Source organism: Balaenoptera musculus, chromosome 18 (genome assembly GCF_009873245.2).
Source record: "Balaenoptera musculus isolate JJ_BM4_2016_0621 chromosome 18, mBalMus1.pri.v3, whole genome shotgun sequence".
Lineage (NCBI taxonomy): Eukaryota > Metazoa > Chordata > Mammalia > Artiodactyla > Balaenopteridae > Balaenoptera > Balaenoptera musculus.
In genome coordinates, this window is record NC_045802.1 from 69,725,154 (window position 1) to 69,748,319 (window position 23,166).

General features: G+C 45.2%; 1 protein-coding gene across 7 annotated transcripts in view; it reads right to left on the minus strand.

The window, feature by feature from the left end:
• Nucleotides 1-730: 730 nt before the first annotated feature.
• The window catches only part of NALCN (sodium leak channel, non-selective), a 280,557-nt gene continuing 258,121 nt past the window's right edge, over nt 731-23,166 (minus strand). For 5 of the 7 annotated variants that reach the window (XM_036831753.1, XM_036831755.1, XM_036831754.1 and 2 more), the window contains 11 exons: nt 22,978-23,097; nt 18,896-18,964; nt 17,799-17,947; nt 16,866-16,959; nt 15,076-15,208; nt 14,297-14,412; nt 12,237-12,394; nt 9,465-9,615; nt 7,419-7,568; nt 5,087-5,204; nt 731-2,177 (listed from right to left, as the gene is read on the minus strand). In XM_036831753.1, coding sequence (XP_036687648.1) covers nt 1,984-2,177; nt 5,087-5,204; nt 7,419-7,568; nt 9,465-9,615; nt 12,237-12,394; nt 14,297-14,412; nt 15,076-15,208; nt 16,866-16,959; nt 17,799-17,947; nt 18,896-18,964; nt 22,978-23,097 — 1,452 coding nt within the window. In that variant the 3' untranslated portion in view covers nt 731-1,983. Of the gene's footprint in view, nt 2,178-5,086; nt 5,288-7,418; nt 7,569-9,464; nt 9,616-12,236; nt 12,395-14,296; nt 14,413-15,075; nt 15,209-16,865; nt 16,960-17,798; nt 17,948-18,895; nt 18,965-22,977; nt 23,098-23,166 lie in introns of all 7 variants that reach the window. The other 2 variants (XM_036831751.1, XR_005017238.1) reach the window with 2 other exon arrangements.

Sequence of the window (23,166 nt, forward strand, 5' to 3'; positions counted from 1 at the left end):
GCTTTTGCCAACTAATTATCAACGGAATATTCAAATACAGAGTTTGGAAAATGCCAGCTCCTTAGTGGCCCCTCCACCAAGCCGTCTCCTACCCCCCAAACCCACACGTATGAAAAGGGTTTAGAAATGATCATCTCGAAGTAAATTCTTTTACAAATCCAATATTTATTTTATTTTCTTATGTACAAAAAGTAAACTCTAAATGAACATAAAATGACATAAAATCCTTTCGGCTGCACTGACTTTAATTGCCTTTTATCTTATTGTCACAATTAATCATATAAACACTATATGGACTGTCACCACAGTGTCACATTTGTTACACAGAAGGAATGTGATATTTGGCTAGTTAAGAATGTTAAATAGACAGAAATAGATCATAAAGCAACTGGGGGAGTAGGGTGGTGGTCAAAGGATTCTGAGATCCTCACTCTATTAAAAGAAGTAACCTAGGAACTTCCCTGGTGGCGCAGTGGTTAAGAATCCGCCTGCCAATGCAGGGGACACGGGTTCGAGCCCTGGCCCGGGAAGATCCCACATGCTGAAGAGCAACTAAGCCCGCGCGCCACAAATACTGAGCCTGTGCTCTAGAGCCCGTGAGCCACAACTACTGACCCCGCGTGCCACAACTACTGAAGCCTGCACACCTAGAGCCTGTGCTCCACAAGAGAAGCCACCACAATGAGAAGCCAGAGCACCACAACAAAGAGTAGCCCACGCTCGCCGCAACTAGAGAAAGCCCGTGCACAGCAACAAAGACCCAAGGTAGCCAAAAATAAATAAATGAATGAATAAATAAATAAATAAATAAAAAAGAAGTAATCTAAACAGCAAATCTCCCATCAAGAATTGTGTAGTTAAAGGCCCAAATGCACTTCTACTTGGTTGACCCAGCATAAAAGAACCAATGTTGCATCCAGAGGACATGGACGGCTGATGTGTGAAACATATACAATTGAGCTGTGAGATAACTAAATTGTGAGTTGGGAGTGAGATTTTGGAGAGTACCATTATTTCTATAGGAGAGTCTGGTAGCAAGGGCATCATTTTGAATTGAACATTGCAATAGCGTGTTGGGGCCAACTCAATGTCTTCGCTGATTTATGGCAAAACAGACCTACCTTGGGTAAGAGATGAAGCCAAGGGTAACAGCACACATGCATAGATTTTTAAAATAAGCTGAATCATGTAGTTTTACTTTTTTTTGCTAAACTCTATTATTAAAAGGCTTTTTAAGAAACTCAACATCTTTAAGTAACTGTGTACCCCAAGTGATCCACGTACAGGTTTGTTTTAAACCAGTCAGCTCTTTGGGCCCATTTCTTTGCTTGGTAGCTGCACACGCAGTTCTCTTGGGAGCAGGCCAAGGGGACAGACATTGACTTGTTCTGATCTCTAATAGCTTGTGCATGTTTTTTAAAATAACATGAGAAAAAGAGTATACTTTTTAAAATTCAGAATCTAGTTTGTAAAACTACTATCATTTTAGCATGAGCTCAGTGTTGACATTTTCAGATCAATCATAAATAATAAATTGTCCCAAGAGAGGTATTTCTAGAGGAAGTGGGAAAAACGTGAACTAAAGATATAGCTCCTGCACCATAAATATCAGCCACTTTGGGCTAAGCACTCTTTCAGGGGGTGAAAATAATGCATAAGAGCGTACGTGAATATATCTTAGTTTACACAGATGGAATATATGAAATTCTGAACGAGCTACATCTGGTATAGTTGGTATAGTTTCTAATATTATGAAACTGCCATTTTGCAGATTCTCTTGAACGCGTGATAATAACCCATCACACACACAGCTTTGACAGACCCAGTTTTATGCCTTCCTATGGCAGGACAGAAATCAGTTTAAAAAATCTTGTACAAGTTGGACTTAAATTATACATCAATTATGGATTGCTCACTGGACAATGAAAGAACATATCAGAAGTCAGTTTTCACCAGTGGACTTTTATCTTCACTGGTTTCCATCTAAATGTCCAGAAGGTCATCTCCGCTTTCGTCGCTCTCCACTGTCAGCTGCCGAGTCCACCACTTCTTAACCTCGGAACCACAGGAAGCTGTGTCTGTCATGGGGTTCATTTTGCACACGACAGATTTCATTGTGGTCCGCCCTCCAAACCGTAAGTTGACCGAAGACACCGAGTGGCTTATTGGTTTTGGTGCTGTGGAATCAACAAGAGTCCCGTGAGCAACCTGGTGTGGCTTCCCCCCATTGCTAGCCATTCCTGGAACCCCCTGATGGTCCTGTCAGTCATACTTTCCAGGAGCAAGTCCTACCCATAGATGTCACGTCTGAAACCTTTCAAACACTTGATTCTTTATATTCATAATGGACTTTAAAATTATGTTCATGGACAACTAGTAACACCATTTGAAAAAAATACGCTGCTTGCAATTTGAGATAATTACAAAAACTAAAAAATCACTAAAAGTTCCAACTTGGGCAAATAAAGTGTCATAGAAATGTGTCGGTGCTCATTAGTATATACATATAAATATAAAGAAACAACAAAGGAAAAGAAGGGATAGTGTAATAGAGAGTGAGGGGAGAGGAAGAAGTTTGGAGAAGGTAAGGGAGGAAAGATGTGGGTAAATAACTTTTTTTTTTTTTTTGTAAAAACAAACAGAAGTGTAGCATCAGAGAAAAAGGCGTGATTCCTGGACAGATTTAAAATACGCTAAGGGCAGCATTCATCTTTCCAATCCATGTGCCTGAATAAAGCAGCTTGTATGAAGACTTTGTTGACACACTCATGGCTTTGGGATTCTATCAGTCACGGTTTGGGGTCCCACTTCTGTGACCTGTAGATGTAACCAACATCAAGTTCATGCCTCTGAACCCAAGTTTCCTCAAGTGCAAAATGAAGAGATTACAAGTTTCCTCACTGGACTATTGTGAGAATTAAAATAGATTAAATGAGATGACCTAAGAAAATGCAGAGCAGAACCGCCATGTGGTACAGCACTCCACTTGAGGGTGCACACGTGAAGGAGACAAGATCATTATCTTGAAGAGATACGTGTACCCCTACGTTCATGGCAGTATTATTCACAATAGCCAAGATATGGAAACAACCTGTGTCCATCGACGGATGAATGGATAAGGAAACTGTGGTGTGTATACAATGGAATATTACTCAGCCTTAAAAAGGAAGGAAATCCTGCCATTTGCAACAACATGGATGGACCTAGATGGCATTATGCTAAGTGAAATCAGTCAGAGGAAGACAAATCCTGTATGCTCTCAGTTACATGTGGAATCTAAAAAAGTCAAATTCATAGAAGTAGAGAGTAGAATGATGGTTACTATGGGTGGGCAGGTGGGGGAAATGGTGAGGTGTTGGTCGAGGGGTACGGAGTTTCAGTTGTGTAGGATGAATGAGTTCTGGCAATCTAATGTACAGCATGATGAATATAGTTAATAATACTGTATTGTATACTTGAAATTTGCTGAAAGACTAGATTTTAAGTGTACTCACCACACACACACACACAAATGGTAGCTTTGTGAGGTGATGCATATATTAATTAGCTCAACTGTAATAATCATTTCACAATGTGAATGTTTATCAAAACATCACATTGTACACCTTAAATGCATACAACTTTTACACAAAAATAAAAGGGAAAAGAGAAAAAAAAGAAAATGCATAGCATGACACTGGGGGGTACATCGTTGGTACCCCATCTTCAAATGCTCTTTTTCCTGCCCAGTGCCTCTTCAAACTCAGGGCGTCCCCAATACCATGTCCCTTTAATTATCACCGTTTCTGGCACTGGGGCCACCTGTGGGCCTTTGAAGCCACTTTTGACAGCATCCTTTCTTTCATCCTCTTAAGTGAGTACCAAGGACTGTGCATCTCCCCTAGGTCGTCTCTCCTATCCGTCCCTCCGTGGTCTGGACCACCGCCTTCGTCCGTGTCCTCATCGCCTCTCGCCCACACTATTACACCATCCTCTGGCTTGTAACCCTGCCTCGGGGCTCTGCCACAGACAGCCCACTCTCTACACTGCTGCCATGTGAGTCTTCCTCAGCAGGATTCCAAATGTCACGTCTTGCTCAGAAATCTCTCCTGGTTCCTGACTGCTTACAGGATGAAGTTGAAACCACTCAGCCTGTAATATGGGGTTGTTCATGGCCTGGCCCCAGCACTCACTCAATCTTGTTTCCCCTCACTCCCGGCTTTCCTTTACCAGGTGGAAGGAAGTTCCGTTCTCTCTGATCCCTGCATAATAGCCTCCGGGGTAGGAAAAAAGAGATTCCCCTCCCTGGTGTTAAGCGGCACTGAACAAGGGTAAGGCACACTGTCTTCTGCTTTGTGCTACAGAAGACTTTGCAACAGTCCCTGTCTCCTCACTTGAATCGGGCTGAGGAAGGGACACAATTCTAGAGCCTAGGAAGCCCCCGCTTTCCCACGGGCTCACTTCTCTACAGAGAAAACCCTGGGCCGGGCAGATCATTGCTCTCCTGCCGCCTCTGCGTGCCCTGAATGGGATTATCCTGGCTTTCCAGACCCCCATGTCCCTCTAGAAGAAACCGCTCTCACTGAAACAATAAAATGTGGAAAATAATAGGGTCGTGAGGATTAAAGGAGGGAACACATGTAAGGCCCTTACAACAGTGATTGGCATACAGTAGGTACTATAACATATTAGATTATATTGCACTAAAGTTTTGTTGTTCCTTCTTTGAGAAACCTGTGTCATTTTCTGAGTGACATGTATCCACCTACTCCCTCTTAGATTAAATGAATGTTGCCTACGTTTGGAATGTGCACCAGAAGTCCCTGATGGTAATTGCCACCACTTTCTAGATCGTGGTTATAATGTCTTTGTTAATAGGTGCTGCCTTCTCTATTAGCTGAACACAAGGGCTAATATTGTTCTGTTTAGAGAAGTTATTTTGAGGGAAATGTTTTTGATGAGGGAAATACATCTTTCGTTGTTTACTGTCTATAAATATAACTTTAGAGGCAGACCTGCATTTTGAAGTTCAAGACCCCAAACAGACAAAGAGCACGGATGCCCTGAAAATGCCCCACTTGCTCGAGAGAGGACTTGCCATACATACCCGAGGGCAGGCGCCACTGGCCGAGCTTCCTCTGGGGCTTCCCGGCCTCGGCCGCGCCCTGCCGGCTGGCTCCCCGGTCCGACAGCGTGGGGCTCAGGAGCCGCCGCCGGCTGCCCGTCTGCAGGGGTGCGGGCGGGAGAAGCAGGCGGTTATTCCCCGTGCTGTGCTCTCCTCCTCCTCTGTGCACTGGCCTGGACCCTCCTTTCATTTTAAGGAAGGAAGAAAGCCCCGCAGGAAAGTAAGTGGCGGAGACAACACGGACCCATAGTGTCAACAACGGGGACAGGAAGAGTGAAAATGGGTAAAAAGAGTCAGGGAAAGTGAAAGAGTCACCACTGCACAGGGTGAGGAAAACGGCCCCGACCCTGCAGGTAGTGCTTTTTCTAGGGCATCCCTCCCAGACTCCTCCACTCCCACGGCCATACACCTGCCACCCCTGGGGGCACCGCCATGTACCAGGGTGGGGGGACAGCGGGACTGCCAGGTTTGGGGACAGTACACGCTTGCCAACCCAGAGCTTCCAGAAGAGTTCTCAGCGGACAAAGCTCTAGGATGGGCCCCGGAAGAGAACAAAACTTAAACCGATTAAGACTGAAGGCAAAGAGAAATGCTCAGATCTCCGTGCATTTCACCCCGTCTCCGGTTCTCCATCCGCATCCCTTTCCTTATCAGCACCGTCGTCCTCACCTCTCTTCAGTGGCCCCTCTTGGCCTTTTTGACCTAAAACCAGAGAGCTCTGCTGCCATCGCCTCCCCTGTCTCACTGGCTGTGAGGCAGGAGATAGACGGGCCGCAGGCTGAGCAGCTGGAGTGCATCCCCCGTGGACGGAGTCCAGGATGAAGAGGAGGAGGAGCTGAGCCCCGCCCAGGTGAGAGACCAGCATTCCTCCTTCTTGAGGTCAAGGAGACCTTCCCGCCTACACAAGCGCAGAAAGGCTCCTCGGAGGTCAAAAAGGGAGGGGGCGCCACCCCATGGTAGGTGATGTCAACCTACCCATAGGCCTCTTCGCTAGAATCCATCTTGGCTAAGACATGCGTGCACACATAGGGGAGGACCCTGAGATATAACAAATACAGACTCAGAACCAGGCAAAGCAAGATGATTGGCCAAAGGAAGCTGGAAGAAATGCCCCGTATAAGTGATCCAAACTACCACGAGGGCGCGACTCTCCCTCTGAGCCCGCCCGTGTGTCTAGCCACACGCATTCTTTTTCCTCCTAAGAAACACTTTACTTGTTTCACTACTTTTTCTCTCTTTGTGGCAATTCATTTCTACACAACTGACGGGCCAGGGCCTTGTCACTGGTGGTCTAGAGGCTAGGATTCGGCGCTCACACTGCCGCAGCCTGACTTCAGTCTCCGGCCGGGGAACCGAAATCCTGCTTCAAGGCGCTGCAGGCCAAGGCCACCCGAGATCAGCTGTCTTGCTCTTACCCCGGCACCACACGCGACCCCTGCCAGCCATCCTCGGGGCAGACAGGCGGCAGGGCCATTGTAGAAGCCCCACGTCCCTGCTCTGTTGACCGTCCCTGCACAAGCAGTCGGCACGTGATTCCTACTGGCTGGGGAGCCAACGACATGAATCCACCCCAAACTGGGCTGTGGAACAAGAGGGCCCCTTGGAGCGTCCTGCTGGGCCACGGAGCCCCAGGCTTCAGTGTCTGTCACCTGCCCCGACTGTGTCACCACACACCCAGGTCCTAGACCAGCTCCAGCCGATTCGTAACTAAGCCTCACAAAGGCCAGGCCTCCCGCCAGCTGCTTCTCATACACAAGCTCTCCAGGACGCTGGTGACTCTGTGCTTTCTTTTTTATGGACGTGCCGGGCCCTAGTACACAGAAGGTCCTCAAGCTAAGCCTCCCCAGGTTCCATATGCTCTTCTGACGCCCAGCTAAAGAAGGACAAATCCTCAATGAGCCTGACTATTTAAGGAGACTGAAGGCCAACTGCAAGCAAATTTTACTGCAAGTTTCCGTGACTTGGTGAGGGGGAGAAAACACTTAGGACAGAACTTCAGGCAAGCCATGGTTCTCCTAAGTCATGTGATGTTAACTCTTTAGACAAAAATCAACAGGATTATTAAGTTCAGAGCATTCCCACTGTTTTTTGTATCTATACAAATCAGAATCTTTCGAAATAACCTCCACTGATTCAGGGATGACAAAGACACAAACATCAACTGGATCAACGTGTTCCAGGTTTTTTTTTTCCACTTAACTTCCTATTAGAGATAGTGCCACTTGTTTAAAATGACTACGTGATCGGCGTCGATTCATGTTTTGCGAACAGCCTCAGGTGACGGACGCCTCCCGCCCGGACCTACCGGACCTACCTCGGGCTGCGTGTTGTTATCCTGACTGTTGGCGTTCAGGTCCTCACTGGGCTGCGTGGTCTCAATACTGGGCGGGTTCAGAAACCGGCTCAGCTCCTGCTGTTGGCTCTCTCTCAGGCTGTGGATGATGCTGCAGGACTGCTGCTGTTTCTATGGAAATAGGATGTTCTTTCAGGGACCAGAATTTCAGCCCAGCGTCCCCCTGCCCGCACCGCTCAAATCTTATTTTCTTCTCTCTTCTTCAAGGGACCTGCATGCCTGGTGACCTCTTAAGAGCTTCCAAGTAAAGGTTCTTAACTGATTTCCCTGAGGAGTATCAGACTACTTTAAAGGAGGACTTGGAGACTTAGGAATTGCCTTCCCATCCTGTTTTCATTTGCATAACAATTGGAATAGTTATGCTCACTGATACTACCTTGTGTTTTACTTTAAATAGAGTTTTTTTCCTGCTTTGAAAACATTTTTTTTTAATCGAAGTATAGTTGATTTGCAATACTGTCTAAGTTTCAGGTGTACAGCACAGCGATTCAGTACATATACATATATGTACATATATCTATACATATAGATATAAATATTCGTTTTCAGATTCTTTTCCTTTATAGGTTATTACATAATACTGAGTACAGTTCCCCGTGCTATACAGTATAACAGAATTTTTAGATCATTAACGTGAGTTTCTATTTTTTTCCCTTCTTATCTTACACTGTGCTCACTAAGCCAGTGTGGATTGCTCCTTTGCTCTAAATAGGAAGAGGCAGGAGACTTGGGTGGATGAGTGAAACCCTTGCTTCGCTCTTGTCTTGGCTCTGGTTGGAGCAGGCCAATCCGGCAGCAGGCCAACCTATCTTGGCACACACTGAGGCCTGGACGGTCTGGGGTGAGTCGGCACTGCCTGTGCCCTGTCAGGGCCTGTGGGGGGGCAGACGTGATCCCTGACCTAGCAGGGCTACGGTGGCCCAGCTGCCGCAGCTGCCTTGCTATTCGAGGTTGGACTGGCTCCTTGCTCTGGGGACCTTTTCTCCTCCAATAGATATGTTTCGAAGTTGGTGTTCTGAGAAATAGGATAAAAAAAAAAAATCTGTTATGGATAAATGTTTAGTGTGGTTAGTTTGATTTTTTTCCCCTGTGTGTGAAGCATAGGTCAAAACCACTCATAAAAGTAATAACCTAGGGCTTCCCTGGTGGCGCAGTGGTTGAGAATCTGCCTGCTAATGCAGGGGACACGGGTTCGCGCCCTGGTCTGGGAAGATCCCACATGCCGTGGAGCAGCTAGGCCTGTGAGCCACAACTACTGAGCCTGCGCGTCTGGAGCCTGTGCTCCGCAACAAGAGAGGCCGCGATAGTGAGAGGCCCGCGCGCCGCGATTAAGAGTGGCCCCCGCTCGCCACAACTAGAGAAAGCCCTCGCACAGAAACGAAGACCCAACATAGCAATCAATCAATCAATCAATAAATCTTAAATAAAAAAAAAAAAAAAAAAGTAATAACCTAATAGAAGTGCCCACTGTAAACACAGTCTATGTCAACACAGTATATGTTCATTGATTTATGAGTTAGAGAGTCTTAAAGCTTATAGTTCAGGAAGCAGGTCATAAACTCTGGGGAGAGGCGGTCTTTAATTAAAGATCAAACAACACTGTCAACAATATGTTGGTATTTTTAGGAGCAATTTAAAAGTAGTTTTGTAAATTCAGTTGCCGTTCAGTATGTAGAGATTTTTGGCATTGTGAACACTCACGTTTCATAAATGGAGATCATAAATATTTTAATATCCATAAACTGCTTTTTCAACATTCACGCTATGTTATAAAAATGTGATTCAATGGAAATTTCTTATGGACTCTGCTCAAGAGGGTATGGCTGAAGGTGGACCAGAAGTCAGGTTTGAATCACTGTAAGTGGGTAAAGGTGACGTGGTTGAGGGGTCATAGGGTAATCACAGAAGGCTCCAATGTAGGTGCCGAAGAAGCTCTTTCCTTTTGACCCTCCTTCTCCTCCTCCTTTGGGAGGAGGAAGTAAAGCCCGACGGGTGCGGCTCACTCACGGCTCTGATGCGCTTTAAGCACGTCTTCAGCCACATGCGGATGGTCTGCTTGGCCACCTCCTCCTCGATGGTGAACTCCAGCTGCTCCCTTGCGAGCAGCTCCTCCAGCTGCAGACTCTTCCGGATGTCAACCGACCGGTAGGAAAGCATGCTGGTGGGGGAAACACGCGGTGATGAGCTCTGATGCACCTGGGGTCTAGGCTCTCAGAATCCAGAGAGGACATCACTCCATCCAACCAGTGTAACATTTGGACGCCAGCCCTGACCAGCCGGAGGGCTTGGGCTGGTTAAGTCACCTCTCTGTCTCTCTACCCTCATCTGTAACACGGGGAGAGTCATGAGACCGACCTTACTACATGACGAAGTTCGCTAATATTGGCAAGGTACTTAAAACACTATAAGCGTTTGTGAAACAAAATGTCCAGGCTGGGCCCTGACCTACATTATCAGCTGCTTAAGACTCTGGAACTTTCCCTGTAGAAGGAAGGCTGCTCTTTCTATACTTTCTTCACATTCAGATCCAATTGGTGATGGTCAATAGGCTTGGCTGTGGGTCATGCATCCAATCCCCCACCGCCATTTCCCTCTCAATTTATCTCATTTGCCCCCTACATCTTCCTCATTCATGTTAGATGGGTGCAAAGCCAGGGTGGAACGTTCACTCCCATTTGGCCCTCGATACTATAGGCCCAGGCAGTGGCAAATGAAAGCAACACAGCTGACGTGCTGCACTGGGGCCCCTGGGCAGTAAGGCACCTCATGCGCCCAGGCTGAGGGGCCCAGAGCCAAAGGCACAGCACCTTCTGGTGCTCGCTGGTACAGCCGCGGTACCCAGGTTATTGCTCAGCCTCTGCCTGCCCCAAGCTTCGAGCTCAGTACCTTCTCCATAGTCCAGATCACAGCCTGGAGGCGCCTGAGGGGCCCTCCCCGTGCAGGTGCAGCTCTGGTACAATGACCTACTCTTGTTTGCTAAGGTTCTTCCCACCGTGGGAGAAGAAAGCACGTTTGCTCTTCCTCTCTTCCCTGCCTCATCAAGAATCTCATCATTGTTGAACAGCTGTCATCATATCCAGGGCTAGAGGGATAGGGAGGGGCAAAGGATGCCACCATCAACTTCGCCTGGGTCCATTTCATCAGACACACCAACGTGATCCAAAGAGGCTGAGTGTTAATTATTAGGGACAGTGATACGTCTATGCACCTGACTTTCAGCCTAAAAATATTTGTCACTAGGAGGGAAGACGGAGTGACATTCTGAGAGAGATGGCATCCTTTGCTGTTCATCGGTGTTTTCTGCCTCATCTTTTCCTGTCTTTTAGCTTGCCCCTGGAAGAAGTGAAGACAGGGAGGTAAAATCGATAACTTGAGAGAACTTCTCCCAGATCTTTCCTCTGTTCTGGTCTTTTTTCAAATTCCAGTCACAACGTATTTCTGTACGCCTGAATGCTCCTGAAATTTGTGACACAATACCCAACATTTAACTTGCCAGGTATATGCAACATGATGATGGTGGCAGAGGAGGGTTCTTACTGGTGGCAGAGGAGGGTTCCTGACTTTTTCTGGGGCATGGATCCTTTGGCAGTGCAGCTGATGGGACATTTCTTAGAATAAGGTTTTAAATGCATTTAAAAATCTGCATTACAAAGGAAACCGGTTATATCAAAATACAGTTCTCAAATTATTTTCTTTGAAAAGGTGATGACATAGTAATATAAGTGCTTCTGTATTATTACATTAAATAATAACATCTAGCTGAGGTCAAATGACTACTGTAACGCAGAACTGGTGAGCATAACGGATATTTTAAGATATCAGACACACAGTAATGCGTGTGAAAATGTCTGTGATTTCTACTGGTGACAAAGATATAGGTATATCATTGAAGAAAATGCTTCATTTCAGTGAGTGATTAGTGAAAATAAAGATGTAATTGTTTCCCTTTCCAAGACCACGGACCTCTGAATTCTATCCATGGACTCCCGTTTAAGAAGCTGTTATGGGTTGCATTGTTTTCCCCTCAACAAAAGCTATGTTGGAGTCCTAACCTCCAGTACTTCAAAGTGTGATCTTATTTGGAAATAGGTCATTGCAGATGTAGTTAGTTAGGATGAGGTCATGCTGGAGTAGGGTGGGTCCTTAATCCAATATGACTGGTGTCCTTATAAAAGGGGACATCTGGACACGGACACAGACACAGACACACACACAGAGGGAGCACGCCTTGTGAAGATGAAGGCAGAGATGAGGGTGATGCTTCCACAAGCCAAGAAACACCAACAATGGCCAGCAAACCACCAGCAGCTGGGTGAGACCTGGATCAGATCCCCCCTCACAGCCTCAGAGGGAACCCAGCCTGCTGACACCTTGAATTCACTTCCAGCCTCCAGAACCGGGAGACTAAACTTGCTGTTTAAACAGCTCAGTGTATGGTATTTTGTTAGAGCAATCCTAGTGAATAATACAGAAACCCCTCAGAGAGAAGAAAGGGCCAAGCCTCTGTTTGCCCCTCTGTCCCGTCTGGGTTCTCATGAAATGTCTGGAAAATGGGGTTTGTCAACCAACCAAGGGGCTACCGTCCCTGGGCGGGCCAGGCCGACTGTGGTCGGACCCATGAGTGAGAAGGTCGGGGACGGTAGCTCCCGCTTGACCGCAGGGGCCTGAGGAACTGAGCAGGTGCCCAGCCCTCCTGGACCACTTCCTTCCTGCGTAACGAGGGGGTGGCCCGACTCCTCTCCCCATGCAGCTGAGACGCGGAGCTGTGAACCGCGGTACCTGAGCACGTCATGGAAGGTGACATCACCGCCGTTGTGCAGCCTCTCCATCTCGTAGCACATGTGCTTGAACAGAAGCTTGTCCTTGTCCAGGTCCACCTCCAGCCTCCCCCGCAGAAGCCGCAGCAGGAACTTCACGCGGAAAGTCGGGATCACCCCCTGGTGGCAGAGCACAGTCACTCGGAAACAGGCCACGATGATTCGCTTGGGGTTCTGTTATCACAGCAAAAAAGCCCACAGCTAGCGCTCAACAGCTAACATAATCAGCACCGGGGCAAGGAAGCCTCTGGCCTCCCCGAGGCCGGGTGGCTCTGGGCACCCCGAGGAGCCCGGGATTAGGAGCCGAGCCCGTGCAGTTTTCTCTGGTTCTAGGGGACGTCCCCGCCACCACGCGGCAGCCAAGGAGCCGAGGAGGAGGCAGAGCTGGCCCTCGGCCTCCCCCGGGCCCAGCTCCTACTCTACCTTCTCTTCCTGTTGCCCGTTGCCCTGCCTCAGCCCGTGTTCACCTGTTTCTCTAACACACGTGCCAAGTGGGTCAGTAACGCACGAAGCAGAAAAAATGGGATCGACACGTGTGTATGATCCTCCTCTTCACTCAGTCCAGATGCTGGGGACTTCTAACTACGGATTCTGAGTTACCCTTCTAGGGAAAGACCACTCCTTTCCGGCGCTTCTCGGTTATTAGGACGATTACATCCAGCAGGATGGGCCTCCCAGCTCTGCCCTCTTGCTGGTCAGAGCAGATCCAGATTCCGAGGACCTAACACATGCCACTCCGTTCAGGGCAACAAAACCTACGGTGCCAGCCTGGCTCTGACTTTGAGTTAAGGAGTTGGGTGAGAGGCAGGGATGTTGGTAACCCGTGAATTCCTGTCAGTTACGAATGTCTACACGTGTGAGCGGTGGTGCCGCCTTCCGTGTGTGTCAGTGGAAAGCAGGTTCCTGGAGGCGGCAGTTACGGAGACCTAAGTGGATCCAGGTGAGACAGAGACAGGGCCAAACACCTGCACACGCAGGTCACTGTCTTGGAGGAAAACCCCCCAGACCAGTGCCTGGGGGCCGCCAAGGAGAGAGAGAGCAAGCCCAGGGGCTGGAGAAAGTCCTGCATGGCGGTGCAGACCCCAGCTGTGGTCCAGGACCCCGTTTGCTCTGCCTCTGGCTCCCTGGTCTCTGTGTCTACAGTCATATCTTCCAGAAACTATTTTCAGATCTTCCCCCAGGTGTACCCATGGCTGAACTTTCCTCGTTTGTCAGGTGTTACGTCAAGTAACACGTCCTCAGCCAGGCCTTCAAGACCACCCCGCTAAAGCATCTGCCCCCCACCTCCAACCACTCTGTCCCATGCCACCTTCTTCAAAGTGCTTATAACTTCTTGAAATAGTAATAATTATTACAATCATTATTGTTTCCCCTTTTATCGTTTGTCTCCCCACAATGGAACACAGGCTCTGTCAGCACGGGGACCTTGCCATCTCGTTCACTGTCACATCCCTGGTGCCTAGAACTGCGCCTGAAGGTTTGCTAGGATGAAGGAGCAAGAGGAGAAGGGGGAGGGGGAGCGAGGGGGAGGAGGAAGCATCTGCTGCTTTGCCTAACTCTAGGAAGTCTTGGGTAAGATTTATGATGAAAACATTCAAATAATAAGTCCAAAATAATAACTTTCAGAAACCACTTAAATAACTCCTTTGCACTTCTAATCAGAATTGCTGTGTGAGAGCTGAGGTGATCATGAATCTGTATTACACTGTCGCTTTGGTGATCTGAACTTCACCCGCCTCCCTGCCCTGAGCCCCAGCTGGTCTCTTCAGAGCTCCCTTGGTTTCCTTTCCTTGCCAACCTTCTGAATGTCTGAAGGAGAGGACATTTGTGGTTGGAAGGAACACGATGGGGAGCTACTCTGTCCCTCTCCCCTCCTTGAACATTCTTCTAAATTGTCAACGACAGCTTTCTGCAATTCAGCAATGGCCTTTCCAAATTCAATACATGTCCACTGAAAACAACAAAACCACTGAAATGTCTGCAGTACGGCAGCTGGGGTAGGGGTGAGGCATGAGACAATACCTCTCTTTTATCATCCACCATGTTCCATATGATTTGAAAGTGCCGAAGATCGTTGTAACTTAAAAGCTGGTCCTCCTCAGTGGAATAAAACAAGGAGAAATTCTCCACAATTATGGCTAAAAAAAAAAAAAGAAAAATGGGGATGTTAGACAATTATACTAATCTGTCATTTTTCAGAAAAAGTACATCTATTATAAATAATGAATTTTATCACCTACATTATAAGCCAAATTATTAAAGGGCTTTTAGTATGGTTTCCAAGTTGGCACGTTTTACACTTGGACTGAGCTATTTATCCAGCTTCTGCCTTTCCAAAACATCAGGGTCGTGAGCATAAACACGCATTCTGTGTCTATAGATGCTCGTGCCAGCTGGCTTCAATTCTTAGTTGAGAGTTCCAGGGCACTTTTTAAAGGTCAAATTGAGTTCTGGATGGTCCCACATCTGGGTGGACAACGTATATCTTTTGAAAACATAAATGTGATATTTCAAGGCTGGAAAGGTAGCCTTCCCTGGTACTTGTCCAACTGAATCCATGAGAAGAGCTTTTGAAATTAATGATCATAATAAATAGAACAACTCTTGAAATTGCAATCAACTGTCATTTACATGCCTTTCAAAGGTCTTTTCAGCTTCTGGACCGAGGGGCAACAATTTATAATTAATGCCATACAACACCCACCCCAAGCAATCCAGGATAATTACTTGTAAATTGTACATAATTATCTAATAACCTGAGTTTAAAGAGACTGAAGAAAAACTCAATGAACATCACTTACCTACAAGCAGATTCAGCATGATGTAGGCAATGATGACATAAAATGAACAGAAATACATAAGTGCCCCAGCATAATTCCCGCAGTCTGTTGCCCAGTATGTAAATTCATCTGGAGTACAAAAGGGGGGCTGGACCTGTGGGCCCGTGGCGGGGAAGGGGGGGACAGGGTGAGAGCAGAGAAGGTTACAAATTTCCGTTAACTGACTGTAGTTGTGAACATATTCCTAACGATGTAAAATATAAGTGACTTCAAAGTGATCTTTCAAAGGCCCATACATTGGGTACCTCATCTGTGGCAAAAATCAAAAAGAATATTTCATTTATACTATGCTTTTGGTCTTGTAGGATCCCAAGTTCATTGCCATTTTAGAAGCACAATGAACATGAACTCCCGTCCTTCAAGAGACCCTCTTTCTGCCACCTCCACTAGCCCCAAAGAGTAAGTAGTCACTGTGATGCAAAATGCAGAAAGTCAGATAAAAAGGTGTTTAAAAAAAACTCTCTGACTCAAGTAATGGATTAAGATTTAGGAAGATTTGCTATACACAGCAAATTCACATTCAAATTGTGTAAGGAAAAGCCAGTAATCCCCGTTCTTGGAGCATGGTTATGGAATATCATTAAATGGCACAAGACTCAGGTTATCAAAAGCCTCCCCATTCTTCACTGGCCCAGTAAAACTCCAACACCTCTGAGAAACCTCCTGCTTTCTTTCAGTCAGAGAGACTAGCTCTTTCTTCTGCATTTCCATGGCCTTCTGCTTGTTTTTATCTAGAATTCATTTAATTCTGCCTTGTATTATTTTTGCTTTGGTAAATTCTGTCCCCACTCATTCATGCATACATTTCCTGAGCTCCTCCTATGTGCTAGGTTTGGGGACAGTGTTGGGGACAGGCTGGTGAGCAGGACCCAGACCCCTTCCCTCTGCCGTGAAGCTGACAGTCTAGAACCCTGCAGTCCAGCGTGGTAGCGGCTAACTCCACGTGGCTATCTAAATCCAAATGTATGTTCATTAACATTCAATACAATTAAATACAGTTGAAAATTTGGTTCCTCAGTTGCACTAGTCACAGTTCAGGTGCTCAATAACCACGCATAGGTGGTGGCCACTGAATTGCCATCTTTGCAGAAATTTCTTGTAACAGTTGGTCCGGAGGGTGAGAGGGAGCTGAAATAAACCAATCAAGCCGGTAACTCACTGCAGTTGTGCTACACACTACAAAGGAGAAATACAGAACACTGGGAGGACACAGAACCAGCAGCCTTAGCGTTGGGCAGGATTCCTAAGGGAACTGAGCTTTAAACTGAGACCTGAAGGATGGTGAAGAATTTAGGCTTAGCAGTGAGGATAGCTGAGGGAGAGTATTGCTCAGAGCCCCTGACATAAGCTCCTTGAGAATGCCTTGGACTCGCTGAAGACCGAGCACCTAGTACAGGGGCCAGTACAGACCAGGGGCTCCGTGAATATCTGTTGAATTAAGTCAAAGAAGTGGAACTCTCCTGTTTGCACTTGACTGCCAAAATGTCAAAGATGGGAGGGAAAGAGCAATGCTCACATAATGCAAATTTGTTGAACGGAACTACAATAGCTCGAGTTGGGTTCACTGGAAATTTTTCCTGTATGTCCATGTATTGTAATGTAAAAGAATGCCATTTTATGGACTAAAGGGCCAGAATATGTGTTTTGTACACAGTCTAGATGCTACAAGGATGGCGCTGCCTATATTGTATCACCAAAGAGTTTTATCTGCTTCTAAGTCAAGGCATCGCGAGTGACGAGGAGACGTTTACCATGCAGTCATGCATAATCTTGTTCCAATCTTCTCCTGTGACAATTCGGAACAGTACGGTAATAGCTTTGCCAGCTGAAGAAAAGTTTGCGTGCCTAATTTAAGGGAAAAAAACAAGAATGTGAGTAATATGGTTTGTCATGTAAGGGTTGTCACCACCAAAACACGTGGATTTTAGAGCAAAGGTGATTGCTAAGTTACCATTTCCAAAGGTTACACCCTCTTATTTGTTTCTTATTTATACTTGCCTCCAAGTACAGCTATCTCAATAGTTCAACCCTAGCATGGTGCCAGCAATTTATTGCCATTCATCTTGAATGACTGAGAAAGCAAGCTTTGACAATTAGAAGTGATTCCTTCTTTTATGTGGATTATGCTATAAAAGATGGAGCCACCATATATCAAATAAGTGATCTCTGCAACAAGACACGTTTGTATTTAATTTTTTGTATAAGGACTTAAAAAAAAATCCTCAGAAATGGCTCCACAAAATTTAAGACAATCTTTGAAAAATGCTTTCCACATATAACCATTTGGGGGTCCTAACTTCCCATGTTTTGCTTAAAAAAAAACAAAGCTACCTCAAAATTGTTTAATTAAAAAAATAATACATCATTTCTGGCAGTATGTGGATAGAAGAATTGCTGGAATTCACCAGGATATTAGAAGTGGTTATTCCTGCCTGGTGGTGGAATTATGGATTCTTTTTGTTTTCTTTTATATCTGAATTTTCTAATTTTCTAACAGTAAGCATGCATACTGTTTCAATGAGAAAAATGTCATTTAAAATTTGGCCATTTTATCTTGTTTTAATTTCCAAATGATTGCTTCCTCCTCCCCATCTTTGTCTAAAAAACATGCAGATATGTATTCATGATTTCATTACTAAAAACGTTTGCTTAATATTTGAATAGAAAGATAAATATATACCAACCTGTTAATGTTCTCTCCATATTTCACAGTACCAAATAAGACAACTCCAGCAAAAGCATAACACAGCAGCAATAGGAACATCCCCACTATGATAAAGAAGCTTTTATACATGCTGACGACCACTGTCAGGAGAAGCATCTTTAGTGTTACCTGTATGGAGGTGAAGGATTGGGGGGCGGGGATGGGGAAAGAGAAAGAGAGGGAGGGAACATTCACTTCATTAAGCCATGGTGAACCTAGGAAGTAACATTTAAGCAGTTTGGCCCAAAAGTGATTCTCAAGGATATCACTTGAAAGTTGCTTCCTATTTGGTATTAAATTTGAATATTATTAAAGACCATTAGACATAGAGAAATTCTGCTCGTATTTCAAACTTCAGCCTCTTTAGCCAAATTAATAAAAGTTCCACCCCAGTATTTTAAGCCTTCTTTCTCCTCTTCTCTTCCTCCCTAATTCTTTATTATACGGGCTGTACATTTTTGGCCAATAGCAAGCAGACCCAGGATTCGTCCACAAACAGACGATCATAAAAACAAAACTACACGATGGTGAAATACCAAATAACCATCAAATATTTACCATACTGATTATGTGGATATATGGACTAGACATGAAACAAAGTTAGTAACAAAAAAGAAAACAGTGCTGTAAAAAATGAAAAATATATGTGGAATGTACTGAACATTAACGAAGAATATCAGTAAATCTGGAATCATAGGATCATGAATATTTGTTAAAGATTATTCTTCTTTGCAGTAAAATTATTTAACTTTATTAAAAATAAAAACAATAAAAATAAAGAAGCATTAAGAAAGACCATTAGTCTTTGCTTTTGTGCCTGACATGTTATCTTCAGTTGATGACTGAGCTCACTTAGCAAATCAGAAGAATAACTAAAACAACACAAATGTCAGGAAACGAATCACGAGACAATTAAGCTACCGATTCATTTGATTATTTGCTCATTTTGACTTATGATGTCTAGGAATTTGTTAACTCCAGCCCTGGAGACCCAGAAGGGCAGCTAAAGTCAGTTAGTCATCACTCCTTTCTTCAGTGTACGCGTGACCTATGACAGCATCTTCACAACGTACTTACATGCTTCCCGCAGATAGAGAAAAACCGGAAGACAATCACACACGCGCCCATCATGTAGGTGTACGCGTTCTGAAATTTAAACAGAGAGCCTCTCGTAATTTGCACGAAAAATCTTGTTACAGTTCCATTTTTCATTTTAAGTCTTCTGTGAAGTCTACTGAATAATGAGTTTAATAAAATGTGAAAATTCCTCTAAGAAATGTATCTTAAAAAGGTGCTGAAAAGGTCATTGCCAAAACTCATGAATAAATATTAGCTATAAAATCAAATCTTAAATGAAACTTTCGTCTCTGTTTTGCTCAGCTGAATTCTGTATTTTAAAACTTATTTTACATAAAATAGTGACCAGGTCCTTTGAGGAGCAAGAAAACCCTAGGATAACAATGCAAGTGAAGTCGAGGGAGACAGGAGATAAAAGAATCCTGGCTTCCTTTTACAACCAGAGGGGGTGCTGGTGTTGGAAAAGATTGCCAGGGGTCAGTTTCAGCTTCCTTCTCTCTGAAGGAAGCTGAAGCCGGCCACATGCACATTAGTCTGAGCTGATTTCAGAGAAGTCCTCCCTCTCGGAAACACATCCACCTCTTCCTTCAAGTGTGTGATTGGCAGCAAGAGATGACTCGGTAATATCTCTTGTATGGATACCAAGGGGGAAAGGGGGGTGGTAGGAGGAATTGGGAGATTGGGATTGATACATATACCCTATTGATACTATATATAAAATAGATATCTAATGAGAACCTACTGTAGAGCACAGGGAACTCTACTTAATGCACTGTGGTGACCTAAATGGGAAGGAAATCCAAAAAAGAGGGGATATATGTATGTGTATAGCTGATCCATTTTGCTATGCAGTAGAAACTAACATAGTATTGTAAAGCAACTATACTCCAATAAAAATTAATTTAAAAAAAAAGAGATGACTCGGTGTGCTCTATGACTAAGAAAGCTTCATCTGAGAACAAAGACTCCACCGGCTACAAATGCAATAACGACAGTGGCATTAAGCTGATGCCAAGGCGTGATTATTCCCCGGGAGCCTTGCTTAGTCAAATGACAACAGTCACAGATGGCCCCCAGGAAGGGAAGATCCTTGGTGAGGTGCAAAGAAATGAATGTGTCTGCACAGAAGCGTCTTTGGATGGGAACAAGGACTGCATCTTCTTTCACAGCAGTCCACTGCAAAATACAGTGGAGAAGGAACGACCTTCCAGGACCACAGGTTCTTGGTGAAGAGCAGAAGCAGTCAGGCAGAGAGGCAAGCTGGTCTTTCGGGTGTGTGATATCCTCTCTGGGGACACCCAGAATTAGGAAGTTTACTCATTCTCCTGTTTGGACCGAATAGCTTTTGGCTACAATTTGTCTGGAAAAAGATACAAACATGGGCTTTGCTGCTCCTCCTTTCCACGTTAGCTCAAAGTCTATCGTAGATACCGTCTCCCTTTGCATTCGGGAAGGGATGACATCCCACAGCTTCTGGGATGATGACTTCAAGCTCGTGAGAGGTCTGACACCTTCTTACCCGTCCAGATCCCGTACCATGTTCCCCTCGCTCCTTCTACTCCAGTCAAACTGTCTATCCTCCTGAACCCTCCCATCACAGGGGCAGCTGCCTGGAATGTTCTCCCCTCGCCCTACAGACTGATCCCAATCACCACGCCCTCAGGGATGCCTTCCAGGATCTCTCTGATGAAGCCATCGTGCACTCTCCTGTGCCATCACAGGGACACGTGTTTCTCCACCTCCCTCACCATAGCTGTAATTCTCACTGACCTGGGGGCATTTGATGAATACCGATCTAACGTTCCAGGCTGTGAGGTTCATGAGAGCAGCGACTGTCTTTGTTTTTGCCCATTACATTCTTCTCAATTGCTGGCATGGTGACTTGCAGCTTTTTAGTGCTCTGGATCATTTGTCGTTTAAGGAAATGAATTGGGGTGACTCAGAGCCCACCTGGGCTTGGTACAGCCCCTGATGCTGAAGGTAACAACTGTTTTAAGGACACTCAGTGTCTTCCTGAGCACAGCAATTTCATCCTAAAGCAAAGCCTTTGTGGTGTGTAAAGGGGCTCTCTGTGTTAGTGTAACCGAGCAGGACCCTATGGGGCCTTCCCGGGACAGAACCGCACCACCCCCACCAGCCTATGTCCCCTGCCTGCCTCCTGTCTGTAGAAAAACTTTAGCCAAAGAAAAAATTTAATTGGAGAAGTGAGAAAATGCAGAAGCAAAGGAAAGCAGTCAAACAAGACAAAATAATAATATTTTAGCCATTAAACAAAGTCAGGGACCTTTAGTTCCTCCTCAAGGGTTATAAATAATATTCAGATTACTGCATGACCAATTTCAAGATGACTGTCAGAGCTGACAGTGCTGTTCTGCACACAGTCCCCTCCCTCAACCTAGACAACCCTGAAACTCCCCTTTAAAAGCTCCCGCCCCCTGGCTGGCAGTGGGGAGTTGGTTCTTTGGGACATGAGTCCACCTCCTCCCCAGATTGCTGGCCTCCTGACTAAAGCAACCTTTCCTTTCCTACCAACACTTGTATCTCGAGTATTGGCTTTTTTTTTTTTTTTTTTTCGAGTATTGGCTTTTATTTGGCACCCATTTGGCACCCAACGTGGGGCTGGAACCCATGACCTTGAGATTAAGAGTCTCATGCTTTACTGACTGAGCTAGCCAGGGTCAGTAACATTAGGGATTATTTTCCTGCATGACTCTAACACTGGAGAGGATGGGAGAGTGGACAGAAGAGCAGGGCAAAGTAATCCCACCCAGTTACTTTTGGGTGGGATCAAGGAAGACTAAAGAAGAAAAGAAGAAAATATTTATAATCATGTGTTATGGGGGGGGTGGGATGAACTGGGAGATTGGGATTGATATATATACACTAATATGTATAAAATAGATAACTAGTAAGAACCTGCTGTATATAAAAAAAAATAATGTGTTATGGGCTTGTATAATCTTTACAGTTAGAAGAAGTTCACATACTTGACCTTCATAATGCACACATGGACTAGATAAATTATGAAAATATATTCCCAGTTCAGAGCAGGGAACAAAAGATCACTGAAGACAAATAACTTGATTGAAGTGCTGGATTAGGAACCAGGTCTTCTGGACCTGTGCTGTCCACCATGGCAGCCACATGTGGTCAGTGAGCACTTGAAATGTGGCCAGTCTAAATTAAGATGTGCTGTCAATGTGAAGTACGCACTCAAAGACTGAATACCAAAGAAAGGATGTAGCTTCACTCCTTCATAATTTTTACATTTCTGACATGTTGAAATGATAATATTTTGGAAATGGTAGGTTAAAAATGTATTATTAAATTAATGTCATCTCTTTCTTTTTTTATATCTTTTTTATATTTTAAATGTGGCTCCCAGAAAATTTAAAATAACATCCAGGCCACATTTTATTTCTGTTGGACAACACGGCTCATGATCACAATCAAGTACACCTGTGGCGTGGAGTCTGAGCTGAACGGAGGGTGGGGAGGCTGAACGCATTTTAGGCAGAACAGTGAGAACTCAGGTGTTGAGATGGGGAATGACGGCTTTCGAGAAATGGCAGCCAGTGTCTGGGAGAAAATAAGGCAGCAAAGTATCAGAGAATCATACTGTGAAACCCTAATTGTAATGTAGTGGCACGGAAGCTACACCTCCACTCAGAGAACTGGGTTCAGGTCCTCTGATTCTGGCTTGTGTGTGAAGTTAGGCAGGTCTCTTCATCTCTCGGTTTCCATTTCTCTCTCTCTGTCTCTCTTGTTTTTTATCCTTTGAGAAAATGAGGGTTAAACCAGAGGATCTTGAAGGACCTTCTCTTTCTGGCTTGCAGGCTCTAGGACTTTGAGGGGCCAGCTTTTGTCTGTGTGAAGAGTGCGAGTGTGTGCACACGTACACATGTATGTGTGTGTGTGTGTGTGGGTGCAAGCATGTCCGAGGGTCCGTCACGGTCAAGGCTGAATTTTAGGGAGGTTAACCTGACCCTTGAGAGTAGCCTGATCTGGAGTGAGATGAGACTGGAAACAGGGTTACCTGAGCTGAAATTACCAACTAAAATAAACTTTAGTGATGCGCTTACCAGTAGGGCAAAGTGAAGTACCACCCAGACAACGCCGAGTGACGTCACCAGAAGATCGTACCTATTTCTTCTGCTTTGCCAGAAGCCGGCAGGTGACATCGCTATGATCTTCATTGTAACCTGGGGAAAAACAGTGAAGACAGTGAATTGAGGCTGAGTGTTCAGCATATATTTAAATGTACTAACCTG